The 24,446-nt window shown below is 37.3% G+C and overlaps 1 protein-coding gene across 4 annotated transcripts in view; it reads right to left on the minus strand.

The window, feature by feature from the left end:
- The window catches only part of TENT2 (terminal nucleotidyltransferase 2), a 68,071-nt gene extending 58,494 nt beyond the window's left edge, over nt 1-9,577 (minus strand). For 2 of the 4 annotated variants that reach the window (XM_078067141.1, XM_078067139.1), the window contains exons 1-3: nt 8,893-9,576; nt 2,393-2,566; nt 1,888-1,977 (exon numbers count right to left, since the gene is read on the minus strand). In XM_078067141.1, the coding sequence (XP_077923267.1) occupies nt 1,888-1,977; nt 2,393-2,529 (227 nt within the window). In that variant the 5' untranslated portion in view covers nt 2,530-2,566; nt 8,893-9,576. Of the gene's footprint in view, nt 1-1,887; nt 1,978-2,392; nt 2,567-4,188; nt 4,208-8,892 lie in introns of those variants that run through there. The other 2 variants (XM_036098184.2, XM_078067140.1) reach the window with 2 other exon arrangements.
- Between the last annotated feature and the right edge of the window lie 14,869 nt (nt 9,578-24,446).

Below are 24,446 nucleotides of genomic sequence, written 5' to 3' on the forward strand. Positions count from 1 at the left end.
GTTTTACTGTACTATTCTTTAAATTTTTCTGGAGGCATAAAATTTTCAAAATAATAAAGCAAAAGGAAATTATTAAAAAATAATTATTTGTTTAAAAAAATACTTCATTGATATATTAAGTTGTTCATACAGATAATACTTTAGGCCATGGGAAATGGTCTGATTGCTTTTAAGCTCTAAAATTCTATGGGTCATAGCCACCTGAAGGTTTTCATTACAACACTCCTTTAGGATCACCCCAATTCCTCACTCCTTGATCCACAAAATAAGTGGGTATACAATGCTAACAACATAAGAGTATATTTAATATCTTTTAACATAAAGGTGATTTAGCTTTATATGCTAAATAGCTTCTACTGAGAATGCCAATTTTAGTTTTTAAAATATGTATCACTATGAGCCAGTGGAGTTTGTTTTCATTTGTGATTCACAAGTTAGCTATCCAGACAACTTCAAAAAAATTAAAATCTGAATAAAGTCAATACTTTTAGCATCATTATATAGCTTTCCACAACTTTGAAGAACAACTCACAGTGCTTCTAAGCAGAGGATCTAGAGCCAGACCACCTGGGTTCAAATCCCAATTGTGTTTCCACCCGAATAACTAGTTGCTTAACCTCTGTGTGCTTCATCTTTCTCAACAGAAGAGGAATAACATACCTCATAGAGTGTTGTGAAACTTAATCAAATTATTTGTAAAGTCCTAAGAACAATGCCAATTACATGAGTCATCAATAATTAAAAAAAAAAAAGGGGGGATGCCTGGGTGGCTCAGTCGGTTAAAAGTCTGCCTTCGGCTCAGGTCATGATCCCAGGGTCCTGGGATCGAGCCCCATATCACGCTCCTTGCTCAGCGGGGAGCCTGCTTCTCCCTCTGCCTACCACTCCCCCTGCTTGCGTGCTCTCTCTCACTCACCGACAAACAAACAAACAAATAAATAAATAATTCTTAGCTAGTGTTATTTTTAATTGGACATAAAGTTATGGAATATTTACATAGGCTTTAAATAGTAATATCTTACAAGTACTGCCAAATTTTATTTTAATAATCATCTCTAAAGTTCTATTGTAATTACTTTGTAATACATCCATTACTTTTAATTGGTTAAAATTAATTGACTCTGATTTCTCTATAGAAAGCTTTAAGTCATGCAGAATTTTTTACTAATACTTATTACGGAACCTTACCTGTATAAGATTTAGATAAATCAAATAGTAAACTTTACTAGAAAAAAAGGTATTTATGGGCTGAACTGTGTACCCTCGAAGTTCTTACAGTTAAGCCCTAATTCCCAGTACCTCAAAATGTGGTTCTGGACATTTGGCCTTTAAAAAAGTTATAATGGTGTCATTAAAATGAGCCCTAATCCAGTATGCCTAGTGTCCTTAGAAGAAGAGGAGATTAGGACACAGAAAACACAGACAGAGGAATGACCATGTAGGACACAGAGAAGGCAGCCATCTACAAGCCAAGGAGGGGGGCCTCAGAAGACACCAAACCTGCCAACACCTTGATCTTCTGGACCTCTGGCATCCAGAATTGTGAGAAAATAAATTTCTGTTGCTGTTGTACTTTGTTATGGTAGCTCTAGCAAACTAATACAGAAAACCATCTAATTTAGTTAATATCTCAATTCAAAGTAGTATCCTGAAGAAATATAGCTTCATTCCATCTAAAATTTGCTGTGTCAGGAATAAATCAACAAAAATATCTCTAATATTTTTTAAATATATAGAAGTTTTAAAATTCTCCGATAGGACTGATTGCACAGGTTCCAGAAAATAAAATTTAGGGCATAGTACCCATCCAATCTTAATACAGGAAACACTGATCTACAGTTCTGAGACATGCCAACTCTTCTTTTAAAATAATTAAGAAGTACTTACTTCCTTCCCCGAAATAACGGAGATGTTGAGGTCTGTATTGGACTGACATTTCCATATGTCAACTGCTGTAAAGACACAGCTCTTGACAAGCTACCAAAAACACATAAAGAACAGTAGTAATAAACATTTTTACCTTAAAAACAAAAAACCAATTTCATAAAAACTAAGTATATTTCACTGATCAAAAGAACACAAGACAATGACATTTTAACTTCAAATGTTTCATATAAAAAGGGTTTGTGTCGGGCGCCTGGGTGGCTCAGTCGGTTAAGCGACTGCCTTCGGCTCAGGTCATGATCCTGGAGTCCCGGGATCGAGTCCTGCATCAGGCTCCCTGCTTAGCAGGGAGTCTGCTTCTCACTCTCACCCTCCTCCCTCTCATGCTCTCTGTCTCTCATCCTCTCTCTCGCAAATAAATAAAATCTTTAAAAAAAAAAAAAAGGGGTTGTGTGAAGTAGAAAACAAAATTTATAAATGATATGGACCAAAATATCACCATACTTACTCTGTATTCTGAAAGTTGAACTGTGCATCTATAAGCTGCTGGTGTGAATAAAGAGTTGGTGACAGGGCGAAGAAGTTATTATGTTGTTGATGGTTTGGGGTGAAAGGCGGGCGACCCAAAATTGAGTTTGGGAACATGCTCTTGTTCACTAAAAGTGAACATGTATTCTTCTACCTAGAATAGTTTTAAAAAAACAAATTATTGTATCTTAAAAATATTGAACCCTAACTAGTATCTACTATTTACAGCAATTAGTTACCAAGTTATGAATTTCATTTGCAAAGTTATTTCAAAAGTTTAAACAGATCTCTAAGTCCCACTACAGGTAACAAAAAACTTGCTAATAATGAATTTTTTTTAACTTTATTTACTTTTTTTATTTTTTTATCTTTTTTATTTTTTGCTAATAATGAATTTTAAATCTAGATTAAGAATATTATTCAAATGATAGTAAAATATATGCAACTTTCTAATTTCTGATGAATTTACCCTAATATCAACAGATCTTTCAGAAATCAAGTTATCACCATATACTCTGATAAAACAGAAACCACCCAATACATTTAACAAAGCCATATAGCTTCTTATGTTTATACCCAATCTAATTTATTCAAAGGTATAAGCCATAATATGACAACCCGATTCCTAGGATATAGATCTCACAGATCTTCTTAGAGATCTGCTCAAACAAGGGAAGGAATCCGTACTGCCTAATAACTCTAAAATTCTGAGATTCACTTCAAGTCTAAATAACTTATATAAAGGACGTCCAGTAAAAGAGAGCTTGTTCCACAGCAATGCGGAAAATTTATACACAGTAGTCCCCCCCCTTATCCACGATTTCATTTTCTGTGGTTTCAGTTATCTGTGGTCAACTGCAGCCCAGAAGCAGATGATCCTCCTTCTGACATATCATCAGGTCAATAGTAGCCTAACAGTATGTCACAATACACACATCATTCACCTCACTTCATCTCATCACATAGGCATTTTATCACCTATATCATCATCACAAGAAGGGTGAATACAGTATAAGATATTCTGAGAGACAACATTCATAAAACCTTTATTACAGTAGATTATTATAATTGTTCTATTTTCTTATAGTTGTGCTTAATTTATAAATTAAACTTTATCATAGATATGTGTATATAGGAAAAAACATAGTGTGTGTATATATATATATATAGGGTTCGGTAGTACCCAGTTTTAGGCATCCCCTGGGGGTCTTGGACTATCTCCCCTGAGGATAAGGGGGGGGGCGGCTACTGTACAAAGCAATCAGAACCATTCACTGACCCAGGCAAGACAGAGATACTTGTACTTTGCAATGACTGATCCCAAAAGGCTGTAAACTTACAAAGAATAGGTTAAGGTAACAAACTGAGAACAAGTATTAAGTAAAATCAACAAAGTGAAAACAGGATCCCCAGCCCACCTCCCAACAGAGTCAATAAGAAAACTCATCTACAGAATAACTGAGAAAGAAACTATATAATATGGTAACCAAAGAACCTATAACATAGTAACAGTTTTCCACCAAGGAGAAGTTAAGCCTGCTAGCAAACTACAGTGAAACCTACTACTGAGTTGCCCACCCATACACACAGAGCTTGCTTTTTGCGATTAGATTTCTAGTACTCCTATTGTAAAATAAACATCCGCAGATCACTGTCAGAAAAAAAGATTGAGGAATAAACAAAAACAATGCCAGGAACTAATTAAAACTGAGAAAAAAATTAATTAATTTAAAAAACATGCATACATAAAACAAGAATATGCTGTTTTCAGGGCACCTGGGTGGCTCAGTCGGTTGAGTGTCCAACTCTTGATTTCAGCTCAGGTTGTGATCACAGGGTCCTGAGATCAAGCCCCGCATCAGCCTCCCCCGTCAGCACAGAGTCTGCTTCTCTCCCCCTCTGCCCCTCCCCCTGCTCACACATTTCTCTCTCTCTCTCTCCAAAAAGTAAATAAATCTAAAAAAAAAAAAACAAAAAGAATATACTGTTTAAAAAGCAAAAAAGGCTCTTGGAAATTACAAAATTGAAAGCAGAAATACTGAGTAAAAAGTTAAAAGGTAACATTGAGGAAATCTCTTAGAACAAAAAGGAAAAACGGGTGAGGGTAGAAAGGAGGCAGGACAATAAGAGAAAAAATATAAAAGAATCAAATTATATGGTCCAACATCCAACATAACAGAAGTTCCTATAGAAGAGAGAAAACACAGAGAAGGAAATTATCAAATAAATAAAACAAGAAAATGTCCAGGACTGAAGAAAACCAATCCTGAGAATTAAAGGACCTAATGAGTACAAAGTACATTAAAAAAATATATATGCATCAAGGTATGGTCAATTTCAGAATATCAGGAAAAAGAGGCTTATGAAATATTACAGAAGAGGAAAATGTTATAAAAGGGCTGACAATCAAAATGTCTTTAAACTCCCTAATAGCAACAGAGGAAACCATAAGACAATGAAGTCAGCGCCTTCAAGTCTCTGAAGGAAATGCTCTCAAGCAGTAATTCCATACCCAGGTATAATATCAAGGCAAGGGAGAATAAAAACATGTTCAGACATGTAAGGTATCAAAAAACAAAACAAAACCTGGGATCTAGGAAAAGGGAGATCTGCTGTAGGGCAGAGACAAAGTAAATTCCCTAGGATGATGGTGAAGGGAAGCTACCAGCTTAAATTAGAGCCAAGAAGATAAAGGGTTTCAAGAAGATAGCTAAGGAGAAAAAAACTTAAAACTTTACTGACAGATTTCCTGATGTATCTGACCACAGAGTGGAGTTCTGTTAACAGAGCAGAAATAATCATAGCAACAGAAAAGTAGCAGGTTAAAGAGAAATTACTAACCAAACAAACAAAACTCAAAAAGTCATATAAAAAAGGAAATATAATCATTACTTATTTGGTTCTCACAATAACACAAACATTAAAAATACTAGTTTAAGCAAAAATTATAATAAATTTATTGTATATCATTTATTACATATTATATTTAAGGATTACATACACATTATATACAGTTACATGTTCATATACATCACAATTTAATGATGAGAGAGTACATAAAGGTGCTAAGTCCTCATTTTCAGTAGATGTCAATTTTAAAAACTAGCTATAGAAATTTTTTAAGCTTTTTTTTTTTTTTTTTAGAACAAGAGAGGAAAATAACACTTAAGCAGCTAAAAAAAATGTAGCTGCCTCCGGGTATTGAGACCAGATGGTTAGAAAAATTGGAGCAGGAGAAAATAGGAGAGAAAAAGACAAAGATCTGGGAAGAAACTAATAAATCACTCATACAAATTTTGTTCTTTTTTTTTTTTTCAATTTTGTAAAATTTAAATTCCCAAGGCTGGCCACAGATAATGAGATTCACCAGTCCAGGCTTCATAATGGATTGTAAACAAGAGTCTTGGGCCACCATCAGATCTCATCCCAAGTGCCCAACTCCCTAATTTGAATGAAAGACAAGGTGTTACCTCCAGAAAACAAGAATTTACCCACTCTCTTCAACAGGTCTGTACCTCTTATTATAGATTAAAAAAAAAAATCAATCCTATCATAATTGCTAAGCTGTACTCACTGATTTTCACTGCTCAGAGGAAATGGAAATTATCTTGAACCAAGCAGGATTCCAGACAATCCTTTATTAAAAGTACACTCAATCACAGAAAGCAAGATTAAAGATAAGCAACTAAAGACTTGCTCTACCTTTTGCCCAGGTTCATGCTCTTTTCTTTCTTGGCCTTCTTTATTCTGCTTCCCTGTCCCAAACTCCCATAAACATAATTCCTATCATAAGATTCATGAGAAAATGACATTAAATATAATTCATTATAATGTATTTTTCTTGGTATTTCATTTTGTTGGAATACAGATACTATAGATCTGATCAAACAAAGGAAGGAATTTATATTCAGAAAAGCTAAAACTGGGGCGCCTGGGTGGCTCAGTTGGTTAAGCAACTGCCTTCGGCTCAGGTCATGATCCTGGAGTCCCTGGATCGAGTCCCGCATCGGGCTCCCTGCTCAGCAGGGAGTCTGCTTCTCCCTCTGACCCTCCCCCCTCTCATGCTCTCTCTCTATCTCATTCTCTCTCTCAAATAAATAAACAAGATCTTTAAAAAAAAAAAAAAAAAAAGAAAAGCTAAAATTAAAATGTCCTATTTTCAGATTTATTTAAATCAGTTCATAGTTAAAATTCGAGACACTTTGTTTACATCTATAAATTATATGCTTATGTTTTTCCTCTGGACCCAAATAAAGTCCCATACACATGCATTCAGACTTGAAGACCCCAAATGATACGACAGCCCAGACTTCACCTTATTTCTATCCCATAACATGTTAAGATCCAAACTAGGAATAAGTCAAAAGGCGTTTTGTGGCCCAGTAGTACTCAACAAAGCTAATGACCAAATTATCCAAGGTTTAAGAGCTTACAATGATTACTTAGCCAAAAGTTTACCTTAGGGCAGATATCTAGTTCAGCCTATCCCAAATTCCCAGATAAGCATCGAAGCTTTTGCAGTCCCTCCACAATAAAATATCTGTCAGGTTCTCCTCATTATGAATCTTGGCCCTCAAGTCTAGCTCTTAACTAGGCCAGCCCTCACAGTACGATCATTCCTATGGGAATGGCATTCAGTGCCCCACAACATAGGCATCCTGCATTGACGATGAGGAAGTAAAACAAAAATCTATGAATTTCAGTTTCTCTTTCTAATATTTTTTCTAACACCTTTCCACAGTGATATTGATGAAGATAAGAATAATCTAAAATAATCCAAAAAAAAGTAAAATAATCCAAAAATAATAATCTATCATAAACAATACAAGGGATCATCTTTTAAACAGAATATAGAGTTCTATTTATTTTTTTTAAGATTTTATTTATTTATTTGTCTGAGAAAGAGAGAGCACAAGCAGGGGGAGCAGCAGAGGGAGAAGCAGGCAAGCAAGGAGCCCGATGCGGGACTCGATCCCAGGACCCAGGGATCATGACCCCAGGCAAAGGCAGACGCTTAACTGACTGAGCCACCCAGGCATCCCCAGAATATAGAGTTTTAGAGTATAAAATCCAGCAAACCTATTACCACTGCAGCATTAAGGAGACATCTATCAAATTTTAAATATTTTTCTTTATATTCCGAATAAAAGGCTTCTTCACTAAGTCTACTTGATGATCTACATAAAACACTATTCCACATTAACTGTGGTAGCAGGTATAAGAAATTCCATGATAAATAAATACAATCCAGATATTGGTGGTATCCCGTTTTTCTTAGCTTGAAAAGTTACCGGTTTCTCAATATGTACATGACTATAAAATAGGATAATCTAGGAACTTCTGGTGTGTTTTAAAACTGTTGCATTGGTTCTTGTCTTAAGGAAAAAATCTTAAAAGTTGCTTCTTGACTAAGGTTGACACGATGGGATATTATACAGGTTTATTTGTAAATAATCATACATGAGAGACAAGGCTGTATAAGCGTAGTTTACAAAGTAATTCCTACTGATACAGTATTTGCTCCTGTAACTCACAACCTGGAATTTCTGTCCTAAACTTGATCTCTCCTCCAACCAATTAGAGAACTTTCAAGATTACATAATTCCTTCAACAAGATTTCCTGGAAAGCAGAATCTCCCTAGGATAAAAGCCAAAAGACAGAACTGTGGCAACTAAATCAAGTTATCTGTCCACTTTGTCCAAAAGCCTTTGATATCCTAAACTCACTTCTTTTCTCCACCATGCAAAAAGCCCAATTCCTAAATCCTGCTCATCCACTGTCAAAACTACCTGAAGGTTTTGAAAAGGACATTCCTTTTTATTAAGAATTAGATTCCATCCAAGAGTTAAAAAATAATGTTGTCATGTGGTTTGAAACGGACATTTCTTAAATGACTGATAAATGGCCTGTTTCACATAAAGCCTATATTATGGAGCATTTCCAAATTAGACATCATTGGGGCTAACACACCAACAAAATAATATTACCACTATTAGCTAGCTACTATGAGCCTTTTGGCTGTACATATTAAAAACCTGTAGTAAAATACCATACAAGACAGAATTTACAAAAATAGTATGTTACCGGTAATACAAACACAGATTTAGTGTTCAGTTATAATCTTTCCTCACAAAATCACATACCACATATCTGTTAACAAATTCCGATTTAGCTTTTTACAGTTTCTCTTTGTTTCCTACTGGTATCCGCAATCTAAATAAAGAACTACTATTTTAAACAAAGAGCTAAAAGAGAGAAAACAAGACGGGGTATTTGGATATTCCAGATATTATGAGACACATAAACCCCATCGTGTTCTGGCCTAGAGAGATGAGGAGTCTAAGTACAAAGGCTTAACGGGAAGAAAAGGGAACAACAATCTGACAGAGTCCTGAACTGTGCACTTTACTGTAAAATGAGGAACTGAAGCCCATTTAATTAAAAGTCTTAAATTTTAAATTATTAATCCAGATATTTACCTTAGTTTTTCACCACCGTTTGAAACACCATGCAGGGGTCCCAAGACAGTCTTCCTCTTATGGTCCTAGACTGAGAACGGGGCGCGAGGAAGGGAAACGAGTGGAAAAAATAAGCGGTCCTAAGATTCTTCAAAAAGTGCTGCAGCCTGGGGGCCGCCCATAAGTCTGGGACATCTAAGAAATATTGCCGGAACTTCCCACGCAAACATAACAGAGCGGTTTCAGGAAAAGTTCCCCGAGCCCCGCCCCCGACCTGGGCCTACACGGTTGCGTCCTTTTCCGAAACCCCCTAACTCACAGGTGTCCTTGGGGAAGGGCTAAGCAGGGCCTACCGGCACTGCCCGCCCAGGAGCTCCAAGGCCCGAGCAGCGAGGGTCCGGCGCGCACGGTTGTAGCTCTCGCCCCAGCCAAAGCAGGTAGTGGCCTGCGGAAGGGCTAGGCCTGGCTCCGGATCCCGATTGCAATCTAAACCCCGGGCTCGGCGGCCGGGGAGGAGCCACACAAGAAAAGACAGGGCTAGCAAGCGTGCGGGAGGCTCGGGGCGGTAGCAAGAAGCCGAAGACCAAAAAGTCGCCAAAAAAACGGCGTAGAAAACCCTGTCAGGAACACCCGGAAGACCGCCACGACCCCGGATGGGAAGAGCGAGCAGGGAGCGAGAGGTCACACTTCCGGCAGTCGCCTCGCCCGCTCCAGCGAGAACTTTGCTTGAGTGCGCAGGCGCACACTGCTGCAGTCCCGGTTTGGCCGGAGGTGGACGCCTAACGCCGGTGAGCGCGAGTGGGGAAAGAGATGGGACTGCTCTGAGATAAGGAGGACTAGGCGTTCGGCAGAGGCCCGGTCGCGGAGGGCTTCTCTGGGCCACCAACCTGATACGACGCACAGCGGATCTTTTTCTGATACGCGTATTTTACGGCTTCTTCTTGTCTCAGCTGAATGACTCCTCCCCAGAGAAGCTTTCCCTGACCCAGTTTTCCCTCACTCCTCAGCACCGGATCTGTATTAAGCTTTGTTTTTTTTTTTTACTCCTCCAGTAAAATGAAAGCCGCTTGGGGTAGAAAATGCCTTATTTGTCTCTGAAGACTGGACTCAGCACCCTGCTTTTAATAGTATCTACCATTGCCGAATTCAAATATTTAATATTTGTTCTGGAGTGAGCTTTAATGGTTATGAAAATATCTAAGTTGTTGGGATTTGTTAATGTCAGTCTTTTAACAGTATTATTTTCCTTTTAAAACCTACAGAAGAATTTCTCATTTCTGAAATTGGTAATTTGTGTCTTTATTTTTTCCTGATCGTTCTGGCAAGAGGCTTATCAACTTTACTGATCTCAAATCCCTCAAAGCTCTCTTTTGCTTTCATAGGTTTTCTTTATTGTTTTTGTTTCCTATTTCATTGATTTCTGCTCTTAGGTTTATTTCCTTTCTTCTACTTTTTTTTCTTAATTTTTAAAGTGTTTTTTCATTATTTGCTAGTTTTTTAACTTAGAAACCGAGATCACTGATTATAGATGTTTCTTTTGTAATATAGGCATTGGGTGGGATGTGTCCCTCGGAGTATTTCTTTACATCTCACACTTTTTTTTTTTTTTAAGATTTTTTATTTATTTATTTGAGAGAGAGAGCGCATGAGAGGGGCGAGGGTCAGAGGGAGAAGCAGACTCCCTGCCGAGCAGGGAGCCCGATGTGGGACTCGATCCAGGGACTCCAGGATCATGACCTGAGCGGAAGGCAGTCGCTTAACCAACTGAGCCACCCAGGCGCCCCATCTCATACATTCTAATATGTTTTCATTTTCCTTCATTTCAAAATACTTTCTAATTTCGCCAGAGATTTTTTTTTTTTTTTTTGAGCCATGGGTTATTAGTGTATGTAGTCTACAAAAATTGAATTTTCCAGACATCTTCCTGTCGCTGATTTCTAATTTCATTCCATTATAATCAGATAATCAGATAACAAACTTTGCATAATTTGAATCATTTTCAATTTATTGAGACTTATTCTGTGACCCAGAATATGGTCTGTCTTGATAAATATTCAGTATGCGTTTAAGATGAATGTGTATTCAACAGTTGTTGGGTGAAATGTTTTACAAACGTCAATCACATCAAGTTTGTTGATATTGTTCAAATCTAAATCCTGGGGGACTTAAAATATACTGATTTTCTGTCTACTTATCCTATTAAGTATTAAGAGAGGAGTATTGAACTAACTGTAATTGGTTCTTCTAATTCTGCTTGTTCTATCAGTTTTGCTTCATGTATTTTGAACTCAGCTGTTAGTTGCATAAACTTTTTTGCATTTATAATTTTTGTTACTTAGATGAATTTATCCATAATGAAACTGACTATGAAAAGTATTTTATCATTATGAAATGATCCATTTTATAAATGATCCACTTTATAAAACCTCTTTTCTCTTGGTAATACTTTTTGCTCTAAAGTGTACTTTGAAAAAAATAAAGTGTACTTTGTCTGATGGCAATATAGCCACTCAGCTTTCTTGTTTGTAGTGTTGACGAGATATATATATATATATATTTTAAAGATTATTTGAGAGAGCTTCCACACGCATGCATGGGAGCAGAGGGAGGGGCAGAGGAAGAGGGAGAGAATCACAAGCCGACTTCATGCTGAGCATGGAACCACCCTGGGGCTGGATCTCGTGACCCTGAGATCATGACAGCCAAACCAAGAATCGCACGCTTAACTAACTGAGCCATCCTGGTGCCCCACGTGTTTGTGTCTTCTTAAATTTATCTCAGCATATTTAATATTTTCAGTGTACAACTTGAATATCTTTTATCAAACTTACCCTGTTCTATTTCATATTTTTGATGCTATTTTAAATGGTATTTTAAATTTCAATTTCAGACTGTGCATTGTTAGTAGAAGACAAATACAACTGACTTCTGTATATTGATTTTTATATCCTGTAGTCTTGATGATGGTCTTGAGTAGGCTCCGAGGGGAGTTTGCTTGAGGATTCTCTCCCTCTGCCCCTCCCCCGACTCGTAAATGTGCAAGCACTCTCTAAAATAAATAAATCTTTTAAAAAAAGAAGACACAAACAGAAAATATACCATGTTCATGGTTCAGAAGACTCAAAACTGTAAAAATGTCAATTCTCCCACAAATTAATCTGTAGATTCAAAACAATCCCAATCAAAAATCCCAGCAGGCTTTTTTTTTTTTAGTAATTGACAAAAGGATTCTAAAATTTATATGGAGATGCAAAGGACCTAGAACAACCAAAATAACTTTGAGACTGAAGAACAAATTTGAAGAAATTACACTACACTACCTGATTTCAATATTTGCTATAAAGCCACATTAAGCCAGGTAGTATAGTATTGGTGTAAAGAGAGAAAAAAAGATTGACAAAACTGAATAGAGAGTTTTTTAAAAGTGCCAAGGTTGTTCATTTCAACAAAGGACAAAGACAATTCAGTGGAGAAAAGAAAGATTTTTCACTAATAATGCTGAAACATTTGGGTATTCATAGGCATGAATGAATGAATGAAAACGCAAAACGGATCATAGATCTAAACATAAAACTTAAAACTTCTAGAAGAAAATGAAAAAATACCTGTGACCTTAGGCTAGACCAAAATTCCTTGGGTCTGATACCTAAAGCACTATCCTTAAAAGACAAAAGTAATAAATTGAACTTAATCAAAATTAAGTATTTCTTTTCAGGTAACTAAGGAAATGAAAAGAATAGCCAAAAACTGAAGAAAGTATTTGCAAATCACATATCTAATAAAGAACTTATGTCCAGAAAATATACTTTTTAAATCTCTCATACCTCAATAAACACACAAACACACACACACACACACACACACACACACACACACACAAAACCAAAACCCAAAAACTCTCATGCCTCAACAGGAAGAAATTAAACAACCCAGCAGACAAATGGGCATAAAGTTTGAATAGACACTTCACCAAAGAAGTCATATGAATGGAAAATAAGCACATGAAAAGATAGTCAACATTGAGTCATTAGAGAAAATACAAATTAAAACCACAATGAAATATCACTACCTACCTACTTAATGGTAAAATTAAAAAGACTAGCCATACCAACTATTGTTAAGAATGTGGAGTGATTGGAATTCTCATAACCATGGGATGCCTGGGTAGCTCAGTCCGTTCGTTAAGCATCTGCCTTCAGCTCAGGTCATGATCACAGAGTCTTGGGGTTGAGTTCCACATCGGAGCCTGCTTCTCCCTCTGCCTGTCGTTCCCCCTGCTTGTGCACACACGCTCGCTCACTCTCTCTCTCTCTGGCAAATAAATAAAATCTTAAAAAAAATAATAATTAAAAAAAAAAAGGAACTCTCATAACCACTGATGGGAATGTGAAATGGTACAACCTCTTTGGAAAATGCTTTGGCAATTTCTTAAAAAGTTAAACATAGGGGCGCCTGGGTGGCTCAGTTGGTTAAGCGACTGCCTTCGGCTCAGGTCATGATCTCAGGGTCCTGGGATGGAGCCCCGCATCGGGCTCCCTGCTTGGCGGGAAGCCTGCTTCTCCCTCTCCCACTCCCCCTGCTTGTGTTCCCTCTCTCGCTGTCTCTCTCTATGTCAAATAAATAAATAAAATTAAAAAAAAAAAAAGTTAAACATATATTTACATGTGACCCAGACATTACACTCCTAGGTATTTATCCAAAAGAAATGAAAGCATAGGGGTACCTGGGTGGCTCAGTTGGTGAAGCCTTCAGCTCAGGTCATGATCCCAGGGTCCTGCAATAGAGCCCCACATCTGGGCTCCCTGCTCAGCGGGGAGTCTGCGTCTCCCTCTCCTTCTGTCTGCTGCTCCCCTTGCCTGTGCTCTCTCTCTCTCTCTGTCAAATGAATAAATAAAAATCGTTTAAAAAAAATGAAAGCATATGTTTACCCAAAGACTTGTACACAAATGTTCATAGCAATTGTGTTCATAATAGGCAAAAACTGGAAACAACACAGATGTCTGTCAACAGGTAAATGAATAAATAATTCATGATATATCCATACAATAGAATATTACTCAGAATAAAAAGAAATTAACTATTGATATAATGCAACATGGATTAATCTCAAAATAACTATGATCAGTGACAGAAATTGGGCAAAAAATAGTACATACTATATGATCCCATTTATATGAAATTCTAGGACATGAAAACTAATCTTTAGGGAGGAAAAAGAAGTCAGTGGTAGTCTGGAAAACGAAAATTGAGGCGGAGGGCTGAGAGGGGCAGAAGGGAGAGATTGCAAAGGAGTACAAGAAAACTGCAGGGAGCTATGCTCATGTTAATTATCTTGATTGTTGTAACAGTTTCGTGTGTGTATTCATGCGTAAAAATGCGTAGCTTTTTTATACCTCAGACAAGCTATTAAAATTTTTTTAAAGCAGAAAAATCTATTGGTCCATGTTGCACTTTGAGTGAATCTTTTAAAGTACGCACGATTTTAACAACCCACAGTGGTCAACTGGAAATATTGGTTCACTGAGTTATGCCGATCTTCCAAATGTTGACGTATTTCATCCTATGCTATCAAAATATCACATTTGTTAATATCACTTCCAATCTCATCAGAAGAATCTAAGTAGGGGCACCTGGGTGGCTCAGTCATTAAGCGTCTGCCTTCGGCTCAGGTCATGATCCCAGGGTCCTGGGATTGAGCCCCGCATCAGGCTCCTTGCTCCGCGGGAAGCCTGCTTTTCCCTCTCCCACTCCCCCTGCTTGTGCGCTCTCTCTCTCTCTCTCTCTCTCTCTCTCTGTCAAATAAATAAATAAAATCTTAAAAAAAAAAAACAAAAAGAAGAATCCAAGTATTTGGAAGCTGTCAAGATGACAGTGATGATAAATCTTTATCCAACTATTACAATTTATTTTCTTGAAAGCTCAATTATATCAATGACAACAAATATTATCATTTGTTTTCCCTGAACTGATGGTTCCACTGCATTTATTTTTGAGAAAATATTTGTCAAATACGCAAGTCTAAATAACCAGTTTGTCTGTCAATAGATATTTTAATAAAAATGGTGTTCCGTAATATTAAAAGAAGTTAGTTCAGCTTGCAACTCAATCCCAGAAAGTGCTTCTCCTCGAGACAATTATAGTTCTTTAGTATGTAGCAAAAGTAACTTATGAATACTTCTTATTTTTTTAAACAGAATATTTTTTAAAAAGTGAATTCAAGGGTCAGTCGTTATTAGAATTAATAATTTTTACTGGGGCGCCTGGGTAGCTCAGTCATTAAGCGTCTGCCTTTGGCTCAGGTCATGATCCAGGGTCCTGGGATCAAGCCGCGCATCGGGCTCCCTGCTCAGTGGGGAGCCTGCTTCTCCCTCTCCCGCTCCCCCTGCTTGTGTTCCCTCTCTAGCTGTTTCTTTGTCTGTGTCAAATAAATAAATAAAATCTTTTAAAAAAAAGAATTAATAATTTGTACTCCTTCCTTAAGAACATTCTTTTATTTTTTTTTTTTTTAAAGATTTTTTATTTATTTATTTGAGAGAGAGAGAATGAGAGAGAGCAAGCACATGAGAGGGGGGAGGGTCAGAGGGAGAAGCAGACTCCCCGCTGAGCAGGGAGCCCGATGCGGGACTCGATCCAGGGACTCCAGGATCATGACCCGAGCCGAAGGCAGTCGCTTAACCAACTGAGCCACCCAGGCGCCCTCCTTAAGAACATTCTTAAGTAAAATTGTAAGTTTTTTTAAATAGCAAGAGAATAACAGTGAAGAATATAAGGACTATTGATCTGTGCCAATGGTGTTCAACTAAAGTTGATTTTGCCCCCAGAGGATATTTAGCAATGTCCGGAGACATTTTGGGTTATCACAACTTGGGACTGGAGGTGGTTGCTACTGGTATCTAAGGACTAGAAGCCAGGGATGCTGCTAACCATTCTGATAATCGGTGCACAAGACAACCCCTTCAAAGTATCATCCAGCCCAATATTCCATTGTGTGGATATACTACATTGTGTTTATCCATTCATCAGATGATGGACATTTGAGTTTTGGCAATCATGAATAATGTTGCTATAAACATTCATGTATGAGTTTCTGTTTAAACATATGTCTTCAATTATCTTAGGTGTATACTTAGGAGTGAAATTGCTAGGTCATATGGTAACCCTGTGTTTAATTTTTTGAGGAACTGCCAACTCTTTTCCAAAGTGGCTTCACCATTTACGTCCCCATCAGCAGTGTATGAGGATTCCAATTTTTCCACATACTTGCCAATATTTGTTATTGCCTGTCTTTTTTATTATAGCCATCTTAGTGGGTGTGAAGTAGTATTTTGTGGTCTACAGCGATTTGCGTTTGAACTATCAAAGCAAAGTTCAAAACAATGAAAAGGGTAAATAAATTCTTATCATGAAAATAATTTTGACCTCATGTTTCCTTAAACTGTCTATGGATCACATTTTGAAAAAGGCTGGAGCAGGGTATGGCAGAAATCCTAATAAGAACTGATGGTAGAGGGCGCCTGGGTGGCTCAGTTGGTTAAGCGACTGCCTTCGGCTCAGGTCATGATCCTGGAGTCCCTGGATCGAGTCCCGCATCGGGCTCCCTGCTCGGCAGGGAGCCTGCTTCTCCCTCTGACCCTCCCCCTCTCATGTGCTTGCTCTCTCTCATTCTCTCTCTCTCAAATAAATAAATAAAAAATCTTTAAAAAAAAAAAAAAAAAAAGAACTGATGGTAGAGAGATTTATTGGGAGCTTGCTATATGCCAGGCACCTTGCTAAGCACTTTACAAAAATTATCTCTTATAATCTGATTAACAGTCCTCTAAGATTACTACTTCCATTATCTTCACTGTACAGGTGAAAAAACTAAGTCTCCGTGAAATCAAGCAACTTGCTCAATGTCCCACAAATAATGCCAAAGATAAGCTTTGAATCTAGATAGCCTGACTCCAGTATCCTATGCCCGCTCCTCTTGCCTGGCCCCTCCCCCCACTCAACCCCCTGCTTTGGGAAGGAGTCAGGGAAGAAGGGCAGGACTAAGGGACTCTGGAGCTTTTGGTGATGTGGTTTTGTAATTGTCAATTTTATATTTGCATGTGATGGACATCTCGAACTCGTCCGTGAGGTAGAGTCAACTGCAACGTCTAGGTTCCTTCATCTTTGTATTATTCACTTACATCCCCTTTCTTACCTCCCTAACACTTTCTGCTATACCTGATGAAAACTTTGCTTTCTGGAAAGGAATCAGGTCATTTAGAGAAAAGCTGACAATCACCAGTCTATACAGATAGCTCTCTAAGCCCAGAAGAGAGATTCTGTGGATGCTACCCACTAAAGAAAAGGAAAGAATTTACAACTAGATGCTGGAAGCTCTATTTTTCTTATGCATGAGTATACTTTAGTACATTCAAAAATCCATCTTCAAAGCTTCACCCCTTTTGATTATGCTTTGACATATGTTAAAAGTAAAGGTGCAACCTCTCCCTGAGACAAAATGAGATAAAATGCTCCAGAGAAAATAACGTTAAGCTGAAATCTGCAATTTTTATACTGCAGTGTGAGACTGTGGTGCTTTGATTTGGACGTGGTAATGTGCAGAGCAGAATAGAGTGGATAAAAATAATGACTACTGTTGTACTTTGTACCTATTATCTGCCATTTCACCAGGTGCATCTTGGGCATCTTGGGGAAGCAATGGTAAACAAGATCGACTCAGTCCCTACCCTCATGTAGCTGACAGTCCAGAGAGAATAACCTTTACAAATTCAGAAAACAAAAATTTGACTTTTATGGTGGAAACAGAGAAAAGGAAAATACATGTTCCTGTAACAGCAAATAAATAGCCAGGGGATCCAACCCATTACGGATGTGTGAGGGCTATGGAGGGGCACTACTGAGATCTGCTGTGCGAGGAGCATAGTTGGCTGACAACCCCAGCTACTGCCTCTCCGGATCCACCAGCTTTGAAGCTGAGGCTCTCGCTCTCCTGAGCCTCAACCAGCCAATGACTGAGCACAGCAGAGGTACTAGTGCCAGCCCACTCCTGCAGGACACAGGACTCCTCTCATGGGCAATTCCGGCTTAGGAACTCCCCATTGGCCTAGCCAAAACTTTCTCAGACAGTACTGCAGTCTTTTTCTACCCAATTCTCCTTCTCTTTTCCTCTCCTTCAACAGATGTCAGACTTGCATTGGAGTCTGGGTCTCTCCCTGCTTACTCTTGCTTCCTCCCCTTTATCTTCCACAGGAATCTCCTCTAATAAATCTCTTGCCTGTCTAATCCTGTCTTGGCATTAGCTTCTTGCAGGACCTGAACTAGCACAGAAGTTTTCTGTGAGAAAGTGCCATTTAAGCTGAGACCTAATGGAAGGGAAGTTAGATAAAAATGTGAGGGAAGAAAAAGAACAGTGCTGAGTTAGACAAGAGCTTGGCGTAGTGCCTGGCACATTTTTAGTGCTCAATAAGTGTTGCTTGACTAAATGGAATGCAGAGTGCTCTGTGTATGGCATGTAATTATTCCTCATAAACAATTTTACAAAAGGAGTTCTATTATTATTTTTATTTTGCAAATGACAAAACTGAGGATCGAGTTGTAAAGTTACTTGTCCAAGGTCAGGCAGAAGTTGAAAGTACAGCTGGGATACAAACAGGTTTGTTTGTTTCCAAGCCTGTTATTTTTAACTGCTTAACTACCAAGTTACACCAGCTACCTTCAGAAGAATTGAAAATGGACTTTGAAAAGAAAATGCCTGTTACATAATTTTTTTAAAATTTGTAATCCATTCAAAGACCACTACCTCTTCTAAAAACAGAGCAGAGACATCCTGAATTACTCTGGTGATACATATGAAAATCATGAGGTAACTGGATAGAATTTCATTAATGGAGACTATGTTATAAACAAGGCTCTATAAGTTAGAGAAATAAAAGATTGAACAAAATTCCAGAAAGTTCCTCTTCATTAGGTAATGTCACATGGAGATACACAGATGTCTTTCTATTTAGGAAGGAGTGACTGAAACCAGAGGTATAGGATAGACTTAGATGATTATTATAGTATTAAAACTCTTCAAACTTACCAACTTCTCCCTATCCCGTGTGATTCCTTATAGGTCATGGGTATACTTTCAAAGTGAATTCTTCTGTATACAATTTGAGAACATACACTGGCTACTGAGATGAACAGTGTTCTTGAGAATTCAAGATACAATATTCCATAATTCTATCTCTAATGAATTTATTGTAGAGCAATCTTAGTGAACGGTTAGAGAATATCAGAACTAAAACAAAGCTTAGCAATTATTCCTGTTCCCTGTTTTACATGTAAGAAAACAATGGATGTAATAAAGATAGAAAAGGAAATAAATTCACATGTTCTAAATCATTTTAAGTATATCGGCATACAATTTCAACTTGGATATTGCCTGAGAATAGACAGTATGATCCAAGAAGGCAATTGCAAAATCTACATGAATACACCGCGAATGTAGTTTGCTATTCAGTCTCTTAGAGAGAGCCCTTAGAAATTTCAAGTTGAAATTACTGCCATAGGTTCTCATGCTTTCAGAAATCACTATAATAAAATATAAAATTCAGCAACAATTTGCTCAGAGTGATAAGTGACTGATTTGGAGGGGAGGGGTGTTAATGGAATCTATTGCTTTCTATGATTATAAAAGTAATGAAGGTTTATTGAAGAAATTTGGGGAAATACAGAAATGTATTAAGAAGGAAATAAAAAGTTTTATTTTTATTTTTACTTTTTTAAAATTTTATTTATTTATTTGACAGAGATGAGACAGCTAGAGAGGGAACACAAGCAGGGGGAGTGGGAGAGGGAGAAGCAGGCTTCCCGCAGAGCAGAGAGCCTGATGCGGGGCTGGGTCCCAGCACCCTGGGATCATGACCTGAGCCGAAGGCAGACACTTAACGACTGAGCCACCCAGGCGCCCCGGAAATAAAAAATTTTAATTCACAGGATTCGATATAACTAAAATCTATGAGGCTGAAAGTTGCCTTTTAAAAGTTTAATTTTATGAAGACAAAAATAAGAATTACAATAAATGCCAGTCAATATCTCAATTTTTGTCATCATGAATGTTTTTTTAAACAGGTATGATGCAGTATAAGATAATATTCTAAGAGATTCAAAGTAAAAGATAAATTCTGTGAATGAGAGAGTAATTTACTAGGCAATGAAGATCTAAAACACGTTAGTGGAAGGTTCCAAATAACTGGATAGAATAACTGCAATTAAATGAATCAATTAGACAAAAACAAAACAAAACAAAACCCTAATCTTTTAAGTTGATCCAAAGTCATTTTTAGAATAACATTTGATTTTTCTAAGCTGAGTCCTGAAATTATATGGATAGGTAGACTTCTCAAGGTTAACAAGTACTAGGGAAATGTAAAAGAAGAGTCAATATCACCAACACTTCTTTACAAAGTTCATCAGTAATGATTTGTTTTGAGTTTACTCTCTTTGATCTTGTTTCTTTCTTTCCTGGGAAAGTCTTCACTCGCTAATTCATTTGTTCATTCATTTAAGCGGTCATTCAGTTGATCCACAAATATTTACTGGGCACCTAATATTTGCCAGATTCTCTTCTAGTTAAAGAGTAACAATAAGAATGTCAGTATTGGGGAAGTGGAGGACGGTGGTAATAAAAACCTATAGAAGAGAGAGCTGACAGAAAAGGAGCCCAAAGTTCAAAATCAAACAAGCAATATGTGAACAAGATTAAACCTCAACAAGAACTAGAAAAGTGTTATCAAGAAAGAGTTTCATTCAAAAAAATCTTTCCTCAAAAGGAAAAGTGAAGAAAAGGGCTGGAATAAAAGTGAATTTATGGTAGGGAAAGATAATTCTCAGAAGTATCAGAATGCAATGCTTCAGTTTCTAAATATTTCTATTTGTATTCTGCCTAGCTTTCTACCACACTCTTCTCTTATAATTTCTTCTTAGGAAGCTCCACTCAGAGAAGAATTTTTCAGGGTAATGTTAACCAGATGGCTTTTTCTAATCTTCCCCAGAAAAAAAATGCAAAGTAGGGTTTGAAAGTAACACTGCCACCTACAAGTAAGTACTTTGGAAAAAAGTGACTGAAATTCCAGTCATCTGGCTAGATGTCCAAGCTGCCAGAAATCTAAGAATAAGACTTTGGAGTATGGCTTTTGGTTTACAGAAAATAGAAATGTGATTAAAATAAAATAAGAAAAGAAAAATAACTTCAAAGTCTTGGCATCCTTCAAAAAAAAAAAAGTCAATTTGTCTATGTATTTCATCTCTATGTTATTAGCTACATCTTTCCAGTCATATGGGATCCTTGGCCAAGTTACTTTAACATCTCTGCATCTCAGTTTCCTTACCTGCATAAGGATATTATAATAGCAGCTACTTCTTTGTTGTGAGGATTAAATTCTGAGTATTTATTAAGAATGGCTAAACTTCAGTTTAGATACCTGTCCATTTCATCCTGTCCTGAGAATTCTCATGGGTAGCCTTCAGCATTACTAATACCTTGGACTCCTTTCCTCCCTCCACCACCTTCTCCCAAAGTCACCAAAACCTTTGTTTTTAGGTGAAACTGAGAATATGCATAGGATAACTGAGTAAGAAGTATTTTCTGATTCACCTGCAACGTGCACCTGATCATCTTAGTTGCCACCATAAGGAAAAAACTCTAAGCTGAACTTCAGCATTAATCATAATAAAGTAGGTCCATAAGAAATACTGCATTGAATTTTTCTTTTATTTTTTTAAGATTTTATTTATTTATTTGACAGAAAGAGAGAGCACAAGCAGGGGGAGGGGCAGAGGGAGAAGCAGGCTCCCCGCTGAGCAGGGACACAATTCCAGGACTCTGGCATAGGATCCCTACGACCTGAGCCAAAGGCAGATGCTTAACCACTGAGCCACCCAGGCCACCCAGGCGCCGCTGCATTGACTTTTTAGATTTTAGTTTTAGCGGTCATAGAATTCAGCAGGTGGCTCCAAATTCTAAGCAGATAACAGAGGTATACATCTAGGCGTTAAAAATTACACTTGTGAACTCTAGAAGCCAGCTTCTTTTGGGTATTGCACCATGGCAGTCACATGAGCTCAATTCCCCAGACAGCAACGTGAGGTTCTGGGGAGGTGAGTGGACAGAACTGAGGAAAAGGAGCTAGAAGACATTCTGGATGTATCAGATTGTGCTAGTGCGCTACCCAGACGGAGCCACTCTGATAAATAATCAATACTAGTCCTCAAATCAATCTCAATGTCATCTAGCTCTTTTCTCAGCATCTGAAAAGTAGATTTATTTAAAATGATCACCAAGAAATATGTGATACAGGGAGATGATGAAAGATACCTTCAAATAGAGGTTAAAGTTGAATTCAAAAATAAAACTATAAAGATAAAAATACAAAGACATGTTTAGCCATCTATCGTTGATATCATCAGCAAAAATTTTAAAATATGCCAATAACAACTATTATTGATAAGGATAGCAAACAATAAGAAATCTTGAATACTTCTGGTATTTAAAACCACTTTTTTGGGGCACCTGGGTGGCTCAGTCAGTTAAGTGTCTGCCTTCAGCTCAGGCCATGATCCCAGGGTCCTGGGATAGAGTCCTGCACGGGGCTCCCTGCTCAGTGGGGGTCTGCTTCTCCCTCTCCCTCTGCCCCACCCCCCTGGTTGTGCTCTCCCTCTCCCTCACACTCTCGCTCTCTCTGGCAAATAAATAAAATCTTGAAAAAAAAATAAAGCCACTTTGTTTAAAATAATATTATATGTCAACTGTACTCCAGTAATAAAAAACTACTTTGTTTAAAACCACTTTGGAAAACACTATGGCATTTCAAATAAAGTAGAATATTCATCTATTTTGCAATCCAGCAATTCTGCTCCTAAATATATACCCCAAAGAAATTCTTACCCAAGAGAGATGTATAATTATGTTAACACTGGCATTGTTTCAAACAGCAGAAAGCCAGTGACTCGAGTGGCAAGAAACGGAATGAATAAATTGTAGTTTATTCATAAAATGTCATACAATATAGCAGCAAAAATAAATTACAGCTACATATGTCAACAGAGATGAACTTCATGCACCTGTATGTTAAGGAAAAATAAAAAGAACATGTTTCAGAAGAAAAGAGCTATGTGCTTCCATTCATATGAAGTTCAAAAACATGCAAAACTAAACAATCTGTTATTTAAGCATACATTCCTACATGGTAAAACTGTAAAGAAAAGCAAAGAAATTATAAATACAAAAGTCAGAGTAGAAGATAGCCATGGGAAAGGGGAGGAAAGGAGAAGGATGAGATAGTGGAGGGACAGAGAGTAGGCTATAGAGTGGTAATATTCTGTTTCTTAAATTGGGTAGAAGGAATCTGGGTGTTCACTTATTATTATTGTGGTTGTTATTTATACTCTATGTCTATGTTATGCATAATAGTAAAATAAAATTTTTAAAAATAAAAAATTATACATTATAAGACATTTTTAATTAATGTGAGATTTAAAAGTTTTACAAACGTCAGAAATTTAGTCAAAGTAATCTGAACTTCACCTCAGGGAGGGCCTGTTGAATCGAAATGTTATGAATATAATCAATGTTCAGTAGACCCTTGGTCTTGGAATGATTTGTCATTCTTTTGTGGTAAGAATTTGAATTTTACATACATAAATTCTAGTTTTGCAGAATTTCTGGCTACTGAATGAGACTACCTGATTGTTTGGAATACACCTAAAATTTTGACTTTATTGTTCACTTTTTATCTTTATATATATGGGGACACTTGTGAATTCATTTTTTTTTAAAGATTTTATTTATTTAGAGAGAGCACACACACATGTGAGCAGAGGGAGGGGTGGCGGGAGAGGGAGAGAGAATCTCCAGCCGACTCCACACTGAGCACGGAGCTGAGGTGAGGCTTCATCTCACAACCCTGAGATCATGACCTGAGCCGAAATCAAGAAGCAATCACTTAACCAACTGAGCCACCCAGGTGCCCCAAATTCATTTTTTAAAATTATTATTTCTTTGCAGAATGGTCTCCACAAGAAAGCCAACTTTTGGTGCTGATATTGGAACTGCAGAAAAAGAGAAACAGCCTAATTTAAAGGTGATTCCTAACTAGAAGTTTTATCAAAAAAAAAAAAAATGCTATCATGAAATTTGTAATTTGAAGATTTCGGAAGGTGCCAAGATACATACTCCGAGAATGAAGGATGCATGAATTATAGAAAGGAAGTTATAACATAACTGTGTTAAGAAGCAGTAATTCTGGGGGGAAGTCTGAGAGAAGGCAAATTACGTAAATATTATAAAAGTTTGGTTGGGAAAGATTGAAAAGCTGGCCCATGTGACCTGCTACATATCACTACTTCTTGGTTTCTTGTACTTAAATTCTTTAAATTAAGCAAGTAACTCATGAACATATTCTTAATGTAAAAATTTTCAACAACACAAACTGAAATGTGCCCCTGATTTATCATCCTTAGTAATTCCTGAACATTCCTCTCGGTTAAGTATTATGTATTAGAAATGTTTACATGTACAAATAACAAAAAAACCTGACCAT

This window comes from Halichoerus grypus, chromosome 2, assembly GCF_964656455.1.
Source record: "Halichoerus grypus chromosome 2, mHalGry1.hap1.1, whole genome shotgun sequence".
NCBI classification, from domain to species: domain Eukaryota; kingdom Metazoa; phylum Chordata; class Mammalia; order Carnivora; family Phocidae; genus Halichoerus; species Halichoerus grypus.